The following is a 20365-nucleotide window of genomic DNA, read 5'->3' as shown; positions in this document are numbered from 1 at the left end:
TAATGTAAAATATATTAAATTATAATTTTGGCTTCTTTAATTTCAAAATTTTTGCACTTATATAATGAAAAATAAATTAAATTATAATTTGAGCCTCCTCCTCTTTTATGTGAAAAACTCTACTAAGTTAATATTTAGTTTGATAATAGATCTCCTACACGAAGATTTTTTTTTTTTTTTTATATGCATAAGTTCGTCCTTAATATTTATAAATACTTTTACACGTATTTATATAAGATTGGAATAAATATATAAATTTATCATATAAATAATTTGATTTATTTTATATGATTTAACACTAATATATCTTTCATATTATACTTAAATATTCCATATATGTAATTAAATACATAAAAATTAGTATATGTTTGCCATTCACTAATTAAAAGATTGCTTAATATAAAGGAATAATAACCATTCAGTGCTTATATTCAGTTCAAGAGAAGCGCTCTGACTTAAGAAGTCCCATCTTTTAATCCCAATAATTACTGAGTTGCAAAGCTGCATAAAGATGAATGTTATAGACAATTTCATTCATGGTACCTAAGTTATCAGAATTTCTTCATATTAAGTTAGAGACCAAATAACTAAACAAAAAATAAAAGACAGATCATATGCACAAGGTGTTTGCTGATAAATAGAAAGGAAGGCCAGATTCGATAATATCATTATTTTACATGTAACCATAAATAGATTTTAAACCCCTGTTGATAAAATTACTAGTCTAAGAGATCCAAGAGGTCAATATAATTGCTCAGGTGTTTTTTTATTTATTTATTTTTAAATTTTTTTTTAACACTGATGCATTCTGCTCCCAATTAATTGATTTTCTTTTTAACTCATAAAGCCACCTCCAGGCATGTTTGTTGGCCCTTGTGATGAAACTTGTCCCTGAGAAACTAATTGAGACCGTCCTGGACCTTGAACGTATGCCTGACCCATTCCCGTCCCAACCAATTCTTGCTGCTGGGGAAGTTGCTGCTGCAACTGCGGAAGCTGCTGCTGCTGCTGCTGCTGCTGCGACGGCTGAAGCTGCTGCTGCAACTGTGGAAGCTGCTGCTGCTGCTGTTGAAGCTGTTGTTGTTGTTGTTGAAGCTGTGAGAGTTGTTGCTGTTGCTGCAATTGGGGATGCTGTTGCTGATGTTGCAGCTGTGGAAGTTGCTGCTGCTGCTGTAGCTGTGGAAGTTGTTGTTGCTGTTGCTGCTGTGGAAGCTGTTGCTGCTGTAGCTGTGGATGCTGCTGCGGTGGCATCTGCTGGTGATGCTGCTGCTGCATTTGTTGCTGCTGACTGGATATTTGAGGCTTAAACACAACCATATCCTGGTTCCACATAAATATTAGGTAAATTAAAATGTCGTATTCACTGACTACATATTTTTGCATGCTCATTATACCTAATAACAATGAAGCACACTGAAAAAGAAGGCTCCTAATATAGGCCGTAGCTTCTGTAAATTTTAGAAGAACTTATCAATCCTGCAGATATAGGAAAAGGTGTAGAACATCTTACCCCAGGAAAGAGCATCCCTATCAAGCGGCAGGCTTTGTCTGAAACAGAAAGCAGTAATGTCTGTGATGGCAATTGGATGACTGCACACTTGGGAAATTAAGATTGACATTAAACACAAGAAAATTCCACTAAATAAAGATAAAGTCCATGTTTTCACACCAAACAGGAAACAAGATTGATATAACGAAAACTAGATAAAAGGGTCATGAAACAATTGCTGGAACTTGAGTATTAGTTTCACAAGGTTCTTATTTTCTTTTCTTAGAACCTGGGCAGTATCAATACATCCTGGCCTTTGATTTGTATGCAACTTGCCAAAAATTTGGAAATAACAAATTCAGACCACGACTTCCATAGTGAGTTGCAAAATTGAATTACTACAAGAAGTCCAAAACAAGCCTGAAGGGGATTGATTGCAATAAAGGAAGTTGTGGACACAATTTATTTATGAGGTTTTGGCCAAATTTGCAAAGAGCATCCAAGTTTAGGATTTATGTGATGATTTACCTTAAGTAATTTCAACTCTAAAGTAATAGCAGAAGTATATGCAATAGTGTATTGTAAGAATAATTGGCTCCTCTTATTTTGCTCAACTAACTAGATAAGCAGGTTTTCAACCAGCGAAAACTAGGCAAAGGATGCCCTTATATCCCCAGGATTCTCAATTCATCCCATGCTAGAATATAACAGCAGCAATTTTCATGCTTGTCTGAGCATTCACCCTATAAAGTAGCACACAAAAAATTTAACCCAGCAAGGAACCCTAGTTGAAAAATAAAGCAAAATTGCAGAAATTATCAGAACAAGACAGCAGATTATGCCTTTGCATTAACTTACTCATCTTGATCACACAATTCTGGATTGGGCTTGACATAAACTGAAGCCCAGCTCTACAAATAGCCTAGTGGAGCAGGCTTAGGCTTTTGCCCTGGCCCCATATATTTTATTATAACTTAATTATTTTATTGTAACATCACACAGTCAAGTGAGCCGGGCCAGAGTTCAAAGTCCCAAGTCCATACCCCCAAAAAATGATAGGCAAGGTGCAACCTGCCAAGGGAAAAATTCCTTTGTCCAAGCCTCATTATTTTGCAAGTCCCACAAGATGAGTTCCCAAGCCATACCAGCTCTCTCCATCCACAGACAAGACTAACAAACACTTTTCAAAGACAAATAAAAAAGGAAAAGAGGATGAGAAGAAGGTGGAGAAAGGCACTCATGATCATTACGACCATTACTGGAACATGAGAGTAAAGAATTTGAGACAATTCCCTAATACCATGCTCCCCTGATCTAGTTATTTATAAACACTAATATCATACAAAATGCATTCATTATTACTATTGTTATCCTTCGCTTCCAGTTCACTATAACAATTAAGTCTTTAGTGGAATTGTAATAAGCTAAACAGAACATTAGAATTCCAAATTCTTTCATGAAAATCATACAACTAAAGTTAATGATGATTGTAGAGGGAAAAGTGAAGTATGGCTTCAAACAACTGTAAAAAAAATGAGAAAATATAATAATCTAAGAAATTAGGCTATTGCCAAGCCCAGGAGGGCTAAAAGGGATCTAAGCACTCGGGCAACTTACAAGCTTCTTTTCTTGAAGTTGTCCAAGAAATCCATGCTGATTCATTGCCCGAAATACTAGAAAATCAGCCTTCCTAACATATTGCCTATATAAATAAAAGAATATCAGAATGGATCAGAAATACAACAAATCTAGATTGACACAATTGAGTAAAGAAATGCAAGACAGACAGGAATACAGTGCTTACTTGTTGTTCATAAGGTCCTGAGATATAAGCCGAACTATTTGCATTGTTGGTGGCCAGTTTGAAGCAAGCCTGAGAAGCGCACCAGAGAACTCATCAACCATTTGAATACTTATTTTTCCCGTGTACATGGGTTTGCATATTGTGCGAGCTTGCCGCAAAGGAATTCAAAACAGTTGAGACAAGCATGAAGGTGAAGGGATACACAAACATAACCCAATACAGAATGAACCTTGCCACTCTGTTCATTATGGTGTACAGAACGAAGATGAATGGTAGGTTTGAAAGGATTCTGCACTTGTGACTTTTGATTGGAGGTCATACACAATAAGGTCATCCACTATAAGTTGAGTGTTGTAGCTAGTTGTAATAGTATTTGCTAACAATAATTATTATAATAGTAAAGGTGTACTATGAAGCTATAAAGTGGTCAAAATCGAATCTATCAACCTCATGTAACACAGGTCATATAGACACTAAAAACATCAAAGAATTTTGAGGATTTCTATTTGAACAGTTCATAGGAAGCTTGAGATCAAGAACAATAAATAATTTATCTCTTCAAGTCTGCTTCAATCTTAATGTTGTTGAGTCAGCCTCCATTCTACTCAATTATCATCACATTCTAAATCCTTCCTGAGTATTTCACCCCATGTCAGCTATATACCTCCCGTTGTCTTCACTCCAATAACTTGGATGTTCCCATTTCCTAATATCTTGTATTGGTGGATCCACCAATCTATGTTGGATGCAGGCAAACTATCTTTATTGCTCCTCACTCAACTCATCCTCAATGTGTACCACTTCCACCTAAGTATAAATAAAATCTTTTATTGTATTTCCACAGATCTATCTTAGCACACTCACATCCACCATATTCACATTCCTTTATCACCCAACTTTCAATGCAAAGCGTCATAAATAGTAAAATTGTAAAATCAGTTTTTATGATAATAAGACACCCACTGCACTAATTATCTATTATCAATCAGTTTAAAAAATTATAGGAAGTCACTGAGCAGTTTAATGGAGCATGGCATTAGGATGCTAAACCTTCAACACACCATCACTGTTTTTCTAGAAGAAACGAAGATCATTTTTTTTTTTACATTTTGTAATCCTTAAATTATGCTGTCAAACTTGTTAGGTGCAAGTGTATGTCTTTCCTTGATTTAAGGAGATTGATTAGAAAGAAGTAAGTTGAAACTTGTTGTAGTAACTATGGACCCTGCTTTTTGTACTACTTTTGCTGCTATATAAGCAGCCTAATCTAATGAAATGTGTGTGTTAATTCTGCAATTTTAATTGTGTGTTGTGTGAGGTAAAGAACCTCTGTTTTCTTTGTGAGTTTACTGTGACAAAATCCAACCAATGGTATCAGAAGAAAATCCAACAAATGGTATTAAAGCTTCTATCTTAAGGGCCCTGTGTCTATCTTTGTGAGTTTTTTAAGAGAAATTTGAGAGTTATTTAACAAGAAAAAAAAAATTGAGAGGTTATCTACAAAATGCCTTTTTACAGGTGAGAATTATGATTTTGGGGCTATAAAAATGACAACATTTTTTAGAGCTCATGACTTGTGGGATGTAGTAGACACTGGAAGAGATCCAGCACCTTTGCCACCAAATCCAACCTTGGCGCAAATCAAATATCATAGTGATGAATGTGCCAAGAAACACAAGGCTTTAACTTTCATTCATCAAGCTGTTTCAGATTCTATCTTTCCAAGAATAGTTGGTGCCCAAACAGCCAACGAAGCTTGGGACAAGCTTAAAAAAGAGTTCCAAGGGAGTGAGAGGGTGAGATCAGTCAGATTGCTCACTCTTAAAAGAGAATTCGAGATTCTCAAAATGAAGGATGATGAATCTGTAAAAAACTTCTGCCAAACTAATGGAAATTGTGAATTGAATAAGGCTTTTTGGAGAAGATTTTCCAGATGGAAAAGTTGTGGAGAAGATTATGATTTCTTTGCCAAACAAGTTTGAAGCAAAAATTTTTGCAATTGAAGAGTCATGTGACTTAAAGAGACTCATAATTGCAAAGTTAATTAGCAAACTTCAGACTTAAGAGCAAAAAACTTCAATAAGAAATGAAGAAGTTACTAAAGGAGCCTTCAAAGCTTTCCAAGCCAAGAACAAAGGAAAAGCTTCATCAAACACAAAGGAGAATGAAGCTAAAAATAGATATGGTAGTGGGAAAAAAAATTTTCCACCTTGTGGCACTTGTGGGAAGACAAATCATAGTGAAGATAAATGCTGGAAAAGGGCTCAATGCAATTTTTGCAAGAAGCAAGGTCACATTGAAAAATTTTGCAAAGCAAAGCAAAATCAATCTCAACAACAACATGCTCAACCAGCCAATTTCATTGAAGATCAACAAGAAGCTGAAGAATCTTTATTTTTTGCATCTCAAGTTTGTAAGTCACTAGAGAAGTATATTTGGAATGTTGATGTTGTACAAATCACATGGCCAATGATGCAAGTTTTTTCAACTTTTTGGATAGATCTGTTAAGATTAAAGTGAGAATGGGAAATGGAGAAATCGTAGAAGCTGAAGGAAGAGGTTCAATTTCACTTTAGACAAAGAAAGGTATGAAGCTCATTTCTGATGTATTATTTATTCTAAAGCTTGATCAAAATCTTCTTAGTGTTGCACAAATGATAAAGAAGGGATATTATGTGGTATTTAAAAGGGATTTGTGTTCCATTTATAACTCACGTGACTATAAGGTTGTTGAAGCAAGATTGAAGAATAATAACTTTATTTTAAATTTGAAATCTGATATATTTAGTGCTGAAGCTAAAGAAATACCTACTTGTGATAAAGGTGAAAATGAAAAGAAAAATTCAGTACAGAAAAGTCATTCTACAGGTGTTGAAACAAAAGAAGGGCAATGCAAAGTAGTTATTTCTGATGCTATTTTTGATGTTAAAGGCTCAAAATTAAATGTTCACTGCAATGAAATCAAGGAGAGTTCAAGAAGGTTAAACCAGCGGTAAAATTTCCAAATGACAAGGGTAGAAGAATGGTTGCAGCCTCAAAGCAAATCAAGTTATTTGGTCCAAGAAGAATTTAGCAAAGCAAGTTGAACTTTCTTATGCTTCCGGCAGCAAAAATTATTTTGTTTCAGTTGCAAGAAGTCATACAAAGCATAGGAGAATTAAGCAAGAGAAGTTTCATCCAATTAAAGAGGCAGAGAAGAATTGTTTTGTGGAGCTGGTTTCTTACAAAATAAATGATCTAAATCCAAATTTAAAGAGTTAAAAGTAAAGTTTTGAGTCTTCAAGAAAAATCACAAGGAGTGTTGCAGTATTGAGATTTTTCTAGAAGATACGAAGATCATTTTTTTTTCCATTTTTTAATCCTTAAATTGTGCTGTCAAACTTGTTAGGTGCAAATGTATATCTTTCCTTGATTTAAGGAGATTGATTAGAAAGAATTAAGTTGAAACTTGTTGTAGTAACTATGGACCATGTTTTTTGTACTACTTTTGTTGTTATATAAGCAGCCTAGTCTAATGAAATGTGTGCATTAATTCTACAATTTTAATCTTATGTTATGTGAGGTAGAGAACATCTGTTTTCTTTGTGAATTTACTGTGAGAAAATCCAACAATCACAACTTATGCTGCAGGAAATAGATCATAACATCTGCAATAATTCAAAACCTGAGAAAATAGTACATTATCCTTCAATTAGGTTTATCTAGCTGCCCACCATAATTGTAACTAATTGACACCTAACAACTAGTCATTTTTATACAGCTACAAAGTTTAAATAAATAGTTCTACCATAATCAGTAGTTTTATCTAAAGAAAAAACTAGTTTGATTTTGTTTAGCAAATGGTTTAATTTTAGCAACATTAATACATATAATATGATTGGTTTTATTTCAGCATAGCATGGGGTTTAAGGTATTCTCAAACCTAAACATAGGAAGGTCATTATTCCTAGAGAGGACACATCCATAAAATCTACATTACCTGGGCCCTTCATTTAACACTGAAGTAATAATGTCTGACACTTGGATATGAAGAAGGGTATGGATGCTGGACACACCAAAATGATGGAAAATATTCTGAAACATGAGTTTGATGCTTGGACACCAACCCACTCTCAATGTTCCAGGATAAAACTCACATCTCACCATCAACTTCAAGCAATTTCCATGTTAAATTTTCTTAAAACTAAACCTGATTTTAAATATAGTCTTCTCCACAATCATGATATATATGAATGTTTTGCAACTGATCAGAGGCTTATTTTTTTGGGCGTGTTCCAAAATAGTCCAAGCATGTCCCTAAATATTCTTATGTTCTAGGGAAACATACATATTGATAGATTTCCATTTAGATCACTGAAACCAAGAAAAATATATGTTATAAATTTCTAGTTATGAAAGTGAAAGAGTGTGATTGGGTAATGAAGTTGTAATCATATCATATTTTAAATCGTGATTATGGCCGCGAGTAATGGCAATGGGCCTGTAACGGCCCTAACATAACAGTAAGAGTAACAGCCTTTCGTTATGCAAATTTTTTTGAAAAATTTGCAAATTTCATGACATGCATACATATTCAAAGATATAATTAAAACTAAGATATACAACTACATAATAAGTATAAATATATTAAATAAAGACATCAAGTTCATTATTTTTATACATCATTAATATATCCATTAAATTCTTTGATATTATTAATATATCCATTATTTTTATTTAGTATGAACTAATTAGTCATAAATATATTTATTAAATTCTTTAATATTATTTTCTAATTATTTATGTATTTACCTAAAAGTGATTAGAAAAAGTTTTAAGAATCAGAGAAAATAAACAATAACTCATTTTTTGATGCTCTTAAACTCAAAACTTTGTAGAGGATTGAAGTTGAAGGCCCTCACTTCAGTAGATTTGATTGTGGCTGAGGATTAAAAAAAAAAAAAGAGAGAGGGAGAATGTTGAGTTTGAGAATTGAGAGAAAATGGCTGAGACTTGAGACTTAAGAGAAAGTTAAGACTTTAAGTGACAGTAAACGGCTATTAAATGGCTAGTGAAAATTGAAAATAAAGAGAGAAAAACAGAGAATATATGCCATTTAACATAATAATTAAATAAGTTAAAGAGAAAGAATCCCTCTACAACAGATCAATTTCACTTTCACATGAATGAAGCCAGCCATGGAGAAGAAGTAGATATGAAATAGAGCTGCAAATGCAAAGTAGGTCAGATAATGGTGTTACGTAATGGCCGTAATGGTTACGTAATGGCCGTAATGGATACAATTTTTAAAACCCGTAATTTAACAGGTGTAAAAATCATGGCAGCCCAAAAAACCTATAAATAACGGCCGTTTTTTGAAACCATGAATCACACAGAGAAATATTTGGGAAGATGAAAGTGACAGAGTGTGATTGGGTAATGAAGTTGTAATCACAGAGAGAAATATTTGGGAAGAGTGAAGAATTTGATTGAAAGGCAGAAACTAAAAACTTCAAAGAAAAACCATGATTTTGATGTTTTACTTTTTCCTATTTCATTTTTGAAATGATTCTATAAAAGTGATCACAAAAATAAATGAAACAATTTGGACGAACAAGTTTTACCAAAAACAAAAAAACAATAATGTCAAACGCAACCTTAATATTCCACTTCATTTTTTATAGTGAAAAGTGCAAATAAAACCATCCTTAGCTATTTTTTATTCCACTAGCCATTCTTTTTCCTCTCCTTCTTTCGTTTTATTTCTCTTTTCTTTTTCCTTTTTGTTAATATACTTCTCTAATTATAGTTGTCAAATTATGACATTATATTGACCTTTTAATTTAATTCACTATTCTTTTTTATTGTTTAATTATTGTTCAAATTTAAATGGGATTTTCACTATGTGCACAATGATAATCATTGTCTACAATTCAAGAATTCATATTTTATAACATAAAAACACATGATATAAAAGTATCCTTCTCATTAACTAAATGACAATTCTATATTTATCAACATATGTCATTGTATTTTTTTAACTTACTTTTAGAACATATATCATTTTTAATTAATTTTAAGAATTTTTATCGAATCTTAATTTAATTCCATTCTCGATTCATAAAATAAAGATTTTGATTCTCGATTTGACAACTATGGTTATTTATATTTCCTACTTTATCTAGGATTAAAATTTTCCTATTTTATCTAGATTTCCTACTATGTTTTAAATTATCTAAACTTCTGAGAAAATAGATTTATTTTCCTATTAGGTGTTGGTGATTAAATCCCTGTAAATAGCACAATATAGTATATTCTATGTATTTTCAGTTTTTGAATTTTGATTAATAAAATTTATTGAGAATTTCTCCCTAATACTTTGAGTATTGTGAGTGTGTGTTCTTTGTGAGATTCAAACTACATTAGGTGGTATTAGGATGGGAAAATCGCCCCCATCAAGATGGCTTACCTTGATGGAGGAGGCGATTATATTAGTTCTTGCGACAGTGATTAGGGAACTAAAGCCATTTATCATAGGAACAAAATGTTGTGACGAAGGAAGCGACATTTAGAGCAATAGATGAATCTCAGATTCGAGCATATAAAGAGACGCTTTGAAATAGATGCTTCGAAGAAATTGCAGATCATCTTGGTGCTTTTGGAATTGAAACAAATTGTAATTGGGTTGATAAAAGAAGGCGAGGAGATGGTGATTCTCGTGGTGACCCTATTTATCAATCAATTCCTGCTCATGGGCAATATTATCTATAATAAAGATTTGGAGGAAGAAGATAACTATAAGCCCATCTGGTTCATTAAAAATCAACAGTATGGTGGTGACAGGAGAAGACACACACATGGGAAGGGAAAGGACTAGTCTGTACATGATTTATGATGAAATATTTGCTAAAACAAGAATTTATGCCTTTATATTTTGAGCAAATTTTATTCCAGTAGAACAACATTGTCAATAGGAGGTCCAACCAAGCTCTTAGCAGTTGAAAAACGAAAAAGTAAAGAACAAAGGGACCTTCGGAACTCAACAAAGCAACTTGAAGTGGAGAGCCTAAGCTTGAAGAATTTGAATTAGAAACTTTAATCAAATTATCTTTTGCTATGGTTACAGATGAATGGCTTAAGGGAATAGAAAACATCACGTTTTGGAGACTCCATTGGAAGTTGAAGAAATACCATCTATGGAGACAATATTGGAAGTAGGAGAAAACAAGTCATGAAAATGTGATTATTTTGCGTAATTGATAACTGGAAAAAAAAAAATTTACAATGTGATTATTTTGTGGTTATTTTATTGTTATGTAATTATAGAATTGTTGATTATATTAAAATATATTTTTATCAATAAAAATAACTTTTTAGTATAAAATTTCAATTAAAAATGAATTAAAATATATTTTATATTATAAATATATTTTATGCTATAAATAAAAAAATATTCAAATATAAAATTTAAATTAATAGACTATTTTATTAATTAAATAAAACTTTAGGAAGCATATTTTAATTTACTATTATTTTCTCAAATTTAATTTAGTCATTTTGACTACCATTGTGACAACTAATTAAGGTTTGGCTATAAAACACAAAATCAAGTTTTGGCAACAATCAAGAAAAGTCTAAAAGTTTTAGATCTTTTTGTCCAATAAGCCTAACTAATATATTGGTCTCAACAATGAAAATCTAAGTTGTAAAAGCAACTTTAAGAACAGAAATTTCTATACAAGTCCATTTTTAGTAGAAGTAATTTTATAATTCCAAACTTACGTCTCAGAAGCCGAAGCACTCCTGTAACCCTGTAACAAATAAATCAGGCATAAGGTTCGTGCATAAAGAAAAGAAATGCTGGAGTACATGGAATGGTAACAATGAAGAAGTAATAAAGCAGTACTATGCAATAACTACAATCATAACGAGGCATATTATGAATATTTATCAGGTGTTTCAGACATACTTCCAATTTGGTGATAAAGACAGGCTGTCCTTGACGCTGCCCAGACAAATTTCCCTGCATGAAAGTTCATTGTTAAGTATTTAACTAGTACAATACTTTGCAGTGATGAAGAGCAATTAGGCTCAAAATCCTCACCAATGATTGATGAAAATTTTTGACAGGAAATTACAAACAACAATACAAACCAGAGCCTAGAAGACACTGTTCAACACATGATCAAATTGGCCCATTGCATTTTAGGTCATTTTAGCTTTACTATTACCAAGGAAAATGTATACTAATAGGTTCTGATTGGGAACAATTAATGAGGACTATAATCTGTGAGAAATCACCAAGTGCCTATGTAATTTTGAGTAAGATCAGTTGGGGAAAGGAGAAAAGCAAAGGTTGTGTATGCATGTCATCAACTTGATGAAGGAGGTTATTCTAAATGGAGCATTAGCAATTTCTCCCATTAGCTTTAGGTCAAGGATGTCTTGGTATTTCCAAAAGAATGCAAGTCAGTATTAACAGGAATGCAGAAGGGATTACACTAATCTTAAAGAGGCACAGTGTTGTCGTTTTTTTTTTTTTTTTTTTTTTTTTCTTTTTCACATAAGACTGAGTTCACTCCTTATTCTAAAAATGTAAAACTTATAGATTTTTTTTTTGGAGCCGGGGGGGGGGGGGGGGTAAGAGAATGTTGGGGGAGGAAGGGTTTGATAAGTTCCAATACAAGGTGCAATCCTAACTCTCCCACCCCTTCTCCACCTGACCAGAAGCTCAGGACAGCTTAGTAGGTTGCCTGCAGATTATTTTGTTTAACATATGTGAGCAAACAAATTTGTTAGATACTGTATGACAAAGTATAAGAGAAAGATATTAGGTGGCATGCCCAAAGTCAATAGTCTACCATAGTAAGAAAGTGAGAACTTTTTGAAATACGGAGGAATAAACATGCCAAAAAGCCTGACACCATCCTTGATTTGAGGATAAAAAATTGGAACACTGCCATCAGAATGCTGCAAATCCATCGTAAATCTTTAACAAAATTGCATCTTGACTTACCTCCCAGACTTTGACATATTTGGATTGTGCTGGTTGCACAGCACTTGTTGTCTGCTGTGACAATGGCATATTAGCTGCTGAGTTGTTATTCACACCAAGAGACTGCATCCCACTTTGTGCTTGTTGAGGCATTCCTGGAGTTGGAATCATGGTGCTGCTTCCAGAAGAGACACCCGACGGACCAAGACCACTCATCATATTCTGATTCATGCTAATTCCACTTTGCACCATTTGTGCCCCTGAAAGATTTCCTTGGCTCATGCCTGGTACCGATGGACCCATGCTAACACCTCCTTGAAGGTTACCCATGGGTTGTGAAATTCCAAGATTTGAGTTTCCAGATATGTTAGAAGTTGCAGAAGTGAATGAACCAAGACCAGAGTTTGGTGCAATTTGTGTTGTTCCTGATCCTGTTATTGAACTAATACTAGGTTGTCCTGATGAAAAAACATTTTGAGCAGGAGGTACAGAAGAAGCCATGCCACTGGATATCATATTTGACACATGCATGGCAACAGGAGTCTGCTTCATTGATTGAAGAACGATCGTAGTTCCTCCAGTTAAAGCTGCAGAGTTCATCACTTGGCGTGCTTGAGAGAGATTATTCAGTATGCTAACATTCGCTGCACCAGGAGGCACAGAACGTACAGACTCTGGCATCCCACTGACACTCGGTTTTGAGTCTGGCACATTTTCACCACCTGTAATCATCTCTTGAGTAGTTGTAGGCGGTGAAGATGTCTGCAAACTTGGAACTGCTTGAGAACTGGGAAGCGCAGATGGAATATGTGAAAAAGCAGGTCCAGGTGCCATGGAAGTTAAAGTGGTTGGTTCCTGTACACATAAGTTATGAATTTATGAGCAAGGCCATTATGGAAGCAACCATTTTCCCAATAATAAGACGAGAAAATTAGAACGGAGGATAATTATACTTACAACTTTTACAGTTGCAGTGGGAACATTTGCAACTGAAATTTGTGACCGGTTCAAGATAGATCCATTCACTAAAATTTAAGAACAAGTTAGGCATCAAGCAATCAACCAGGAGGCATCAACCAGGCAGAATATCAAAGCATGAATTTGACATTGGCAGTAATCTAATGAGCCTGCAAATATAACCTAAATGCCTTAGAAGAATACTCATTCCATGGTTTATATAGTCAACATTCAAATTGCAATTTACAGATCAGCACTGACAAGATATCATCTTGCAGTATAAATTTCAGAGGAAAGCCCATTCAATTTCTTAAATATTGCTGAAAATATGATAGGATGCTCGATGGTATTTCTTTCAATGTCAACGGCTCAAAATTTAATGGATAACAAGCTGACAGCCTCCGCAACTAAAACAGCCAATCCTATTTCTCAAGTCACAAAGACCAAAGTATGTATTCAGTAGCTAAATGCTCTATTTTTAAGGCTACTGACTAAACAAAGTTCAAGTTTACAACAATAGTGAATGATGAGAATGCTAATTATTGAAGTTTTTTTCCCATTATTTCTTATACAAAATCAAGGAAGATGATGTGTTTGAGAAAAGAAAATGAACAAATCATGCAAAGAGTCGATCAAAATAATAATTGAGAAGTAGATACAATTGCATAAACAACCTGATGCAGCTGGCCCTGCAGCAGAAGTAACTGAAGCGACGTCCGCTTTTACAGGACTCTGATTAGAAGATAGATTTGCAACTCCAGGAAGACTTAAAGAAGCACGCGCCTCCATGAAGTTCTCAGAGATTAGAACAAGAAAATGAGGATTTTTAACATTGTCAACTATTGGATCTGCTGCTTGGATGTTCCGTTTTCCCTACATTGAAAAAAGTGATGCATCATTAGGACGCCTAGTCATCAATGAGCAGAACATTAGTAATCTGCATGAATTTTCCAAATAATAAGTGCATACAACAGCGTTATATGCAATACTTGGTTCCTCTTTTTTCTTTATCCTTTTATAAGTCCATGGTTTAAAAACAAGTTTATGTTTTAATCGGTGCTTTCATCTATGTAAGAATCCATTACCACAATTCCACAAAATTCAAACAGTTGAATCTTCAAGTCTGTGGACAGTGGTCGAATGAATAATGCTGACTAGGCTAAAAGAGTAATGAGTTAACAAAGAGAAGGCCGATTGAGACGCTGACTACACTAGACAAGAGCTTCATGCATGCTGCATAATGCAAATTAATAACCCAGCTCTAGGGGTGTAAACAAGTAGTGTGGCACTTTGAATGGCTCAAACTTGTCTTCTTATTTTCTTTTCAAAGCTTTAGCTTGATTCAAGTTTAAATATTTAAGCTTGAACTCAGCTTGTTTGATTTATATAAAACTTGAGCTCGGCTCATCTTAGACTTATTCAAACTCTGGTAATTTATTGGATAGGCTTAGGCTTAAGATAAAATTATTTCATTGTGTTAAACCATAACCCATCCTTAATCGGTCGGCACTAGGGAAATGCCCATGCTCTTGCACGTGGATTTATAATTTTTATTTTTCAGTATTTAAATTATTAATATATTTATATTTACAATTAATATTAATCAATTATAATACAAGAAATATAAATTTAATATTATATAAATTACTAAAATGATTCTAATTAGTTTTTCATGTGAAGTTTCATTTAATCATTAACTTGATTAAGTTTTTAAATCTTTTAGTTGTATATTAATAAGGTATATAATTTATTACTTTATATTAGTTTTAAATTTCATAGAATTCAATTAATTTTAATTCATTGTATTGTGTTCTTAATTAAGTTACAAAAGGATTAGTTTTTTTAAAAAAATATTACTAATTACTTTTTACACCTAATATCTTAGTTCATTAATTTGTTCAATGATATAAATAAATTAGTTATCATAAAAATTTTAATCTTAAGTATTTCTTTATATAAATAAAAAAATATATTTTTTAAATTTAATTAACAAATTTTTAAAAAATATTTGCATATTAAAACATAACTAAATTTATTTTAATAATTATTTATAAAATATATAAAAATATTGACTGTAATAAAGCATTATTATTAATTTTATAATTTTATAATATTTACTTAATAATATATTGGTTTAACCACTAGTTGGCCCTTCACCTTTATCAGTTTAATGACTGAGTTAGATTTTAAAAAATTCAGTCACAAAATATTATCTAATTGCATTATAAATAATTTTTAAATTAAAAAATAGTTGTCACCATACCATTATATCTCATATAGTACTATATACAATCTAAACATAATTTTAATTTAATAATGATATTATTTATCATTTAATTGCTTGACAATTAGGAGAGAGCATTTAGTCGATTTTGTTTCAAACCTAACTAGGAAAACCAAATTTCTTATTACAACTAACCAAACCAACCAACTAGATAGAATAAACTAAACCAAATTTTTTGTTTTTTTTTTTTTTTTAAAGTATGAGATTACTAGAAAGCTTGGGCTTTCAAATGCTAAGTTTTGGGTATAGGCTAATGGGCTAGACATAAGAGAAGCCTTTAAAAATTTGGCAAAATAACTGAATCAAACTGAAAAACTAAAATTCTAAAAAATATCTAGCTGAATCAAATCAATTAGTTATAATTAAAACCGCTCATCCTTACTTATAATGGTTCAATAATAATAATAATAATAATAATAATAATAATAATAATAATAATAATACATCCTAATAAAATCAATATATTTAATTTAATATATAATAATATATTGATTAACAATTAGACTCACAGGCCTATAAAACAACTAGTTCATGGGTTTAGAAATGAGTTGACTCACGAGTCAACTTGTGACCTTAAATGAGCTAAGTATTAATGAGCTCAAACTCATCATGTTTAGCAAACAAGCCTCAAAATCAAGCTTGAACTCGGATTAAAGCAAACAAGTCAAGCCAAGTCACTACTCAAGGCTTGGCTCATTTACAACCCCATCACCATGAGAAAGAGAGAGAGATAAAGAGAGATCAACATTCTTACCGCATTGTAGATTGCTCTAATTTTTGGCAGCTGTTTTGGACAAATGACAGACAGAGAAACAGAACACTGTAATGCAAACTAGGGGTCAGTGACCAGATGGTGAGCAACATTCAAGAAAGAAGTTACCACTAGTAAATTAACCAAGAGTCCAAGAAAACAATATAAGCATACTTGAGGAAATGATTTCGCAACGGTCTCTGCATCAGATAGGCAACTTTCTGTTTGTGGATCAATATATTGACTCTGCTCCAAATTTTGCATTTGTGGTCGATAGACTGGTGTTGGCAAGGGATAAGGGTTACTTGCTGCAATAAGAACACAATGCCTTTGTCCATCTATATTTTGTTGAGGTTGGCTTCCATTTGGAGCATAAGGGAACATCTGAACGAAGCAAAAAAAAGTAAACCGGAGAAATACCCTTTGCAATTGAATAATAAAGTTATTAAATCTAACTTGTTGGCTATTGCTAAACCCTTTTTTCAAATCAACTTCTATGCAACTTTACAATCAATGATTAATAGCAATAAAGATAACAACAACTAAAAAACTTCCAAAACCTCTTTCCCAAACCATGTACACATTAAGTCAATAGAACAATCAACAAAGAGCTCACAAGTCACATGCATTAAGACAAGTTAAGAGGAGAGTGATCGAAATATTGGGGCTTGCTTAGGGTAGACCAACAACACCAATACAGAAAAAACCATATATATTAATTACAGGAGCGAAGGAGGTGAAGGTTAGATCTAGGCTGATTTTAGTCAAAACATTGAAAAAGGCTTTAGTAGCATTAGATACTTCTACTAATGTACTGATAAAATAAGTAGAATGAAATTAAATGATCCATATAACTGACTCAAAATAAAATGGGACAAATACTTAGTTGAGTTGAGCTTTTCCTCCTTAAAAGAAAGCAAAGAAATTGCAATAGCTACCATCACCATAGGAAGGCAAACGAATTTCTATAGGAATTAAAAGAGGAAAGAACTCAAAAGACTAAAATATAGAATGAAACACTTCATACCATTAAAGCTTCAGAAAGACCTTCTGCAATTGCAGCGTCATTGAAGCCACCACCAGCAAAAGGAATGGCCGCTAACCATTGTAAAAAGATGTCAACATCTCTTGTCCAGCCAGTCCGTTGCACTAAGCAAGCTAAATGAAGAATAATAAAAAAGAGAATTGCACTTTGCTCATTAGCCAAGTACAGCAAAACAAAATCGAGATTTAGATTTCACACCACTATGGCATATATTAAGGAACAATTACAGATCCAACATGTTGCAATATCAATGCAAACCAAGCTACAGTATTATTGAAATATGTAATAATAATCGAACATTTTTTTCATTTACTGTCTAAAATTTTCAAACTAAAGGAGATTATGGAAAGCATGTTCAAAATTATTGTGATTTATCGGGATTCTGTTTGTGTGGGAAAATTTAATCTGGGCACCAACGAAAGACAAGAAAAAAAATTTTAAGTTTGATGTACAAACATCAAGTACATGCCATCATGTGCGCAAGAAGTTCTTTAGAACTTTGACTCAAACGAGGAGTCCAAAATTACAAAAATGAAATTAGTTTCACAACTTCATTCTAAATCAACAAGGTAATCCTATTTCTTTCCTTAAAAAAAAAAAAAAACAAGGTAATCCTATTTCAACTCTACAAAGCCCTAAAAAACCTTGTGCAGGCCAAACAAATGCTTCAAGTGAAGATTAAAGATGAATGCAAGCAGAAATGCTGCTTTATATTTTATTCCCCAAAAAAGTAGATGATGCCAACATGCAATATTACCATCAATCAAAAGATAATTTTTATAAGGTGAATCAGAAGGATCAAGAAAAAGGCATACCAGAATAAGATCCATGAGAATTAAATGTGACCAGTGAGAGCTCGACATTATTAGAAGGTGAAGGTTTCTGTGTTTCATACAAAGAAAATTAAACACGTAAACGACAACATATGAACATTTACAAGGCAATAACCATGCAATTAAAGCTTAGAAATGAATTCACATAAAATAAAATGGTGGTAAAATCTCCTATTTCATCTAAGTAATTTATTTGCATGGTGTATATATATATATATATTTCCATCGAGACGTCTACTTGGTAAGACCAACAGTTAAAACTAGGATGGAAGAAGACTAACAAAAGACGATATGAAGAGAGAATCAAGAAAAGACCCTTAGAGATAGAACATAGTTTTAGAAAACTTAAGAGATGCCAAACTATTCTTAAATCTATTGAAGTTCTCTAGGGGTATAGATATACGATTTGACCACTCATTTCCCCCATAGTGTTTGATTGAATTTAAGATTTCAGTAATAGGATCATGATTGTTATAACTCCATCAAGGTGAAAATAGATTACCTGCCCAGTCAAGTCACCACCACAAAAAGACCTGCACATAGTGATCAAGGGTTATTAGTGTATATGACCAAACACGTGACCTGATTAGAAATAAATAATCATACGCTGATACCATTTAATATTAATCCATCAAATGCTAACAAAGAAGTTCTCAAGATGGCCAACATCCCCATTATGAACCTTACATCATAATTATTGAAGTTGCTATACCAAAATATAAAACCATTAGGGATTTGAATTTAGTGGTGGTGGACTTTGTATATGAAAAAAAAAGGCCCAAAAATAAGAACTACAGGTGACAGAAACTCATCACCTCTGTGATGAGATAAAGTGCCAATTAAGGTAAGGGGATTTATATAAACTCTAAAATTATATATAATTAAATTTTAAGTTATAAAAATTTTAAATTTATATAAATTCTAAAATTAAATTAAATAACAAAAAAATACAATTGTAAATGCTATAAATAATGAAGGATGATTTGGGAAAAACTAATGTTCCCCCCTCCATTCACACATTTATATATTATATGGAAATAGCTAATCTTATTTCTACTAGGATTACAAATTGTTAAAAAAGAAACCCTAATTAAATTGTAATTAGGAATTCTAAATAAAAATAAACTAGAAAAATAATAATAAACCTAATAGAATGATAATAATAGAATTCCCAAATAGTATAACTCTAAACTCCTATTTCTACAATGAATATAATACCTAAGTTTAAGCTTCTTCCAGTACTGATCACTATGTTTCATGTTCACGCATCTATTCTAAATACCATGATGATCTACATTCCAGGAGAAACTGTTCCAAAACATTGGTATTGTATGCTCACCAGAACTCATCTATCACAAAATTGAAATCTTGTAATGCAGTCTCTTTTCACCATTTTTATTATGTATTAGACATGAGCATCCCTTGATAACTCCATGAGTTGCCCAATTTTTTTTTTTCCAAATTATTAAAAGAAGAGTAAATTGCAGTGTGCACTGCAGCATTGTCATGCATCAGAGATGCATAGTGTATCTAATTGATGCATATCGCTTTCGCAAAAAGAGACTGTTTTTCCATACAAGTAGTCCTCTAGGACACCTTCATTGCCTCATCTGTTGTTCCCATCTTTTAAGAACTAATTACCCCTAAACCTCCACCTATTTCTTTATATATGTTTTAGTTTTAACTTTTTAAGATAAAGCCTATCTACTTAATAGATGGACAACTATTAAGATAAAGCCTATCATCTTTCACTTTGTATAAGCACTATTATACTATATATTAAATACTGGTTCAGTAATCAAATAGCCGTAGAAAAAGGGACAACTATTTATCTAGTGTCATGTTCACAATATAAATTAAAAGTTCATTTTTTTTTACAGGAACTAAGCAAGCACGTCAAAAATACCCGATGATCTTTTCAAGGTAATCAGAAAGGATGGTCTGCCAGAAGGGGCCCATGGCCGCGGAGCCTTCAACGGCCACGATCAGCTGCTTCTCTGCCATAGGACCGCCTTGAAAATGGAGAAGATGAGAGCTTTGCATTCTCTTCTTTGTTAAGCTAGTGTAGATAGGCGGATGCGCTGGTGAAATGGAAATTAAAAAATAAATCAATTTCCTTTTTCTCTTTTCAATTTTGAATTTTAATATCTATATGCATATTTATATTTATTTAGTAAATTTTTGAATTTTTTCCTTATTTATCAATATTTTGGTTGGATCAATTAATA

General features: G+C 32.6%; 1 protein-coding gene across 1 annotated transcript; it reads right to left on the bottom strand.

Annotated features, from left to right (window-relative positions):
- Positions 1 to 613: 613 nt before the first annotated feature.
- LOC110638340 (mediator of RNA polymerase II transcription subunit 25-like) lies at positions 614 to 20156 on the bottom strand. The gene is made up of 15 exons (XM_058140199.1): positions 20044 to 20156; positions 18640 to 18670; positions 18120 to 18186; positions 17287 to 17417; positions 16434 to 16643; positions 16263 to 16328; positions 13899 to 14097; positions 13225 to 13292; positions 12289 to 13122; positions 11242 to 11295; positions 11055 to 11083; positions 3294 to 3362; positions 3107 to 3191; positions 1511 to 1597; positions 614 to 1320 (listed from the first exon to the last, which is right to left on the bottom strand). Exons 1-15 carry the CDS (start codon positions 20139 to 20141, stop codon positions 835 to 837), a joined length of 2514 nt encoding a protein of 837 aa, XP_057996182.1. The 5' UTR covers positions 20142 to 20156; the 3' UTR covers positions 614 to 834.
- Positions 20157 to 20365: the final 209 nt, after the last annotated feature.

Source organism: Hevea brasiliensis, chromosome 17 (genome assembly GCF_030052815.1).
Source record: "Hevea brasiliensis isolate MT/VB/25A 57/8 chromosome 17, ASM3005281v1, whole genome shotgun sequence".
Classification (NCBI taxonomy): domain Eukaryota; kingdom Viridiplantae; phylum Streptophyta; class Magnoliopsida; order Malpighiales; family Euphorbiaceae; genus Hevea; species Hevea brasiliensis.
The sequence above is the reverse complement of the archived record's forward strand: the minus strand, read 5'-3'. Positions and strand labels throughout refer to the sequence as shown.

Bases quoted from the DNA above. Each gene is read 5' to 3' on its own strand.
- LOC110638340 (XM_058140199.1), bottom strand. From the start codon at position 20,141: ATGGCAGAGAAGCAGCTGATCGTGGCCGTTGAAGGCTCCGCGGCCATG. The intron at 13,293-13,898 runs GTTGTTTATGCA...CTTAAATTTTAG, and splicing joins TGCAGGGCCAGCTGCATCAG to TGAATGGATCTATCTTGAAC. The intron at 1,321-1,510 runs GTAAGATGTTCT...ATGTGGAACCAG, and splicing joins TAGGGATGCTCTTTCCTGGG to GATATGGTTGTGTTTAAGCC.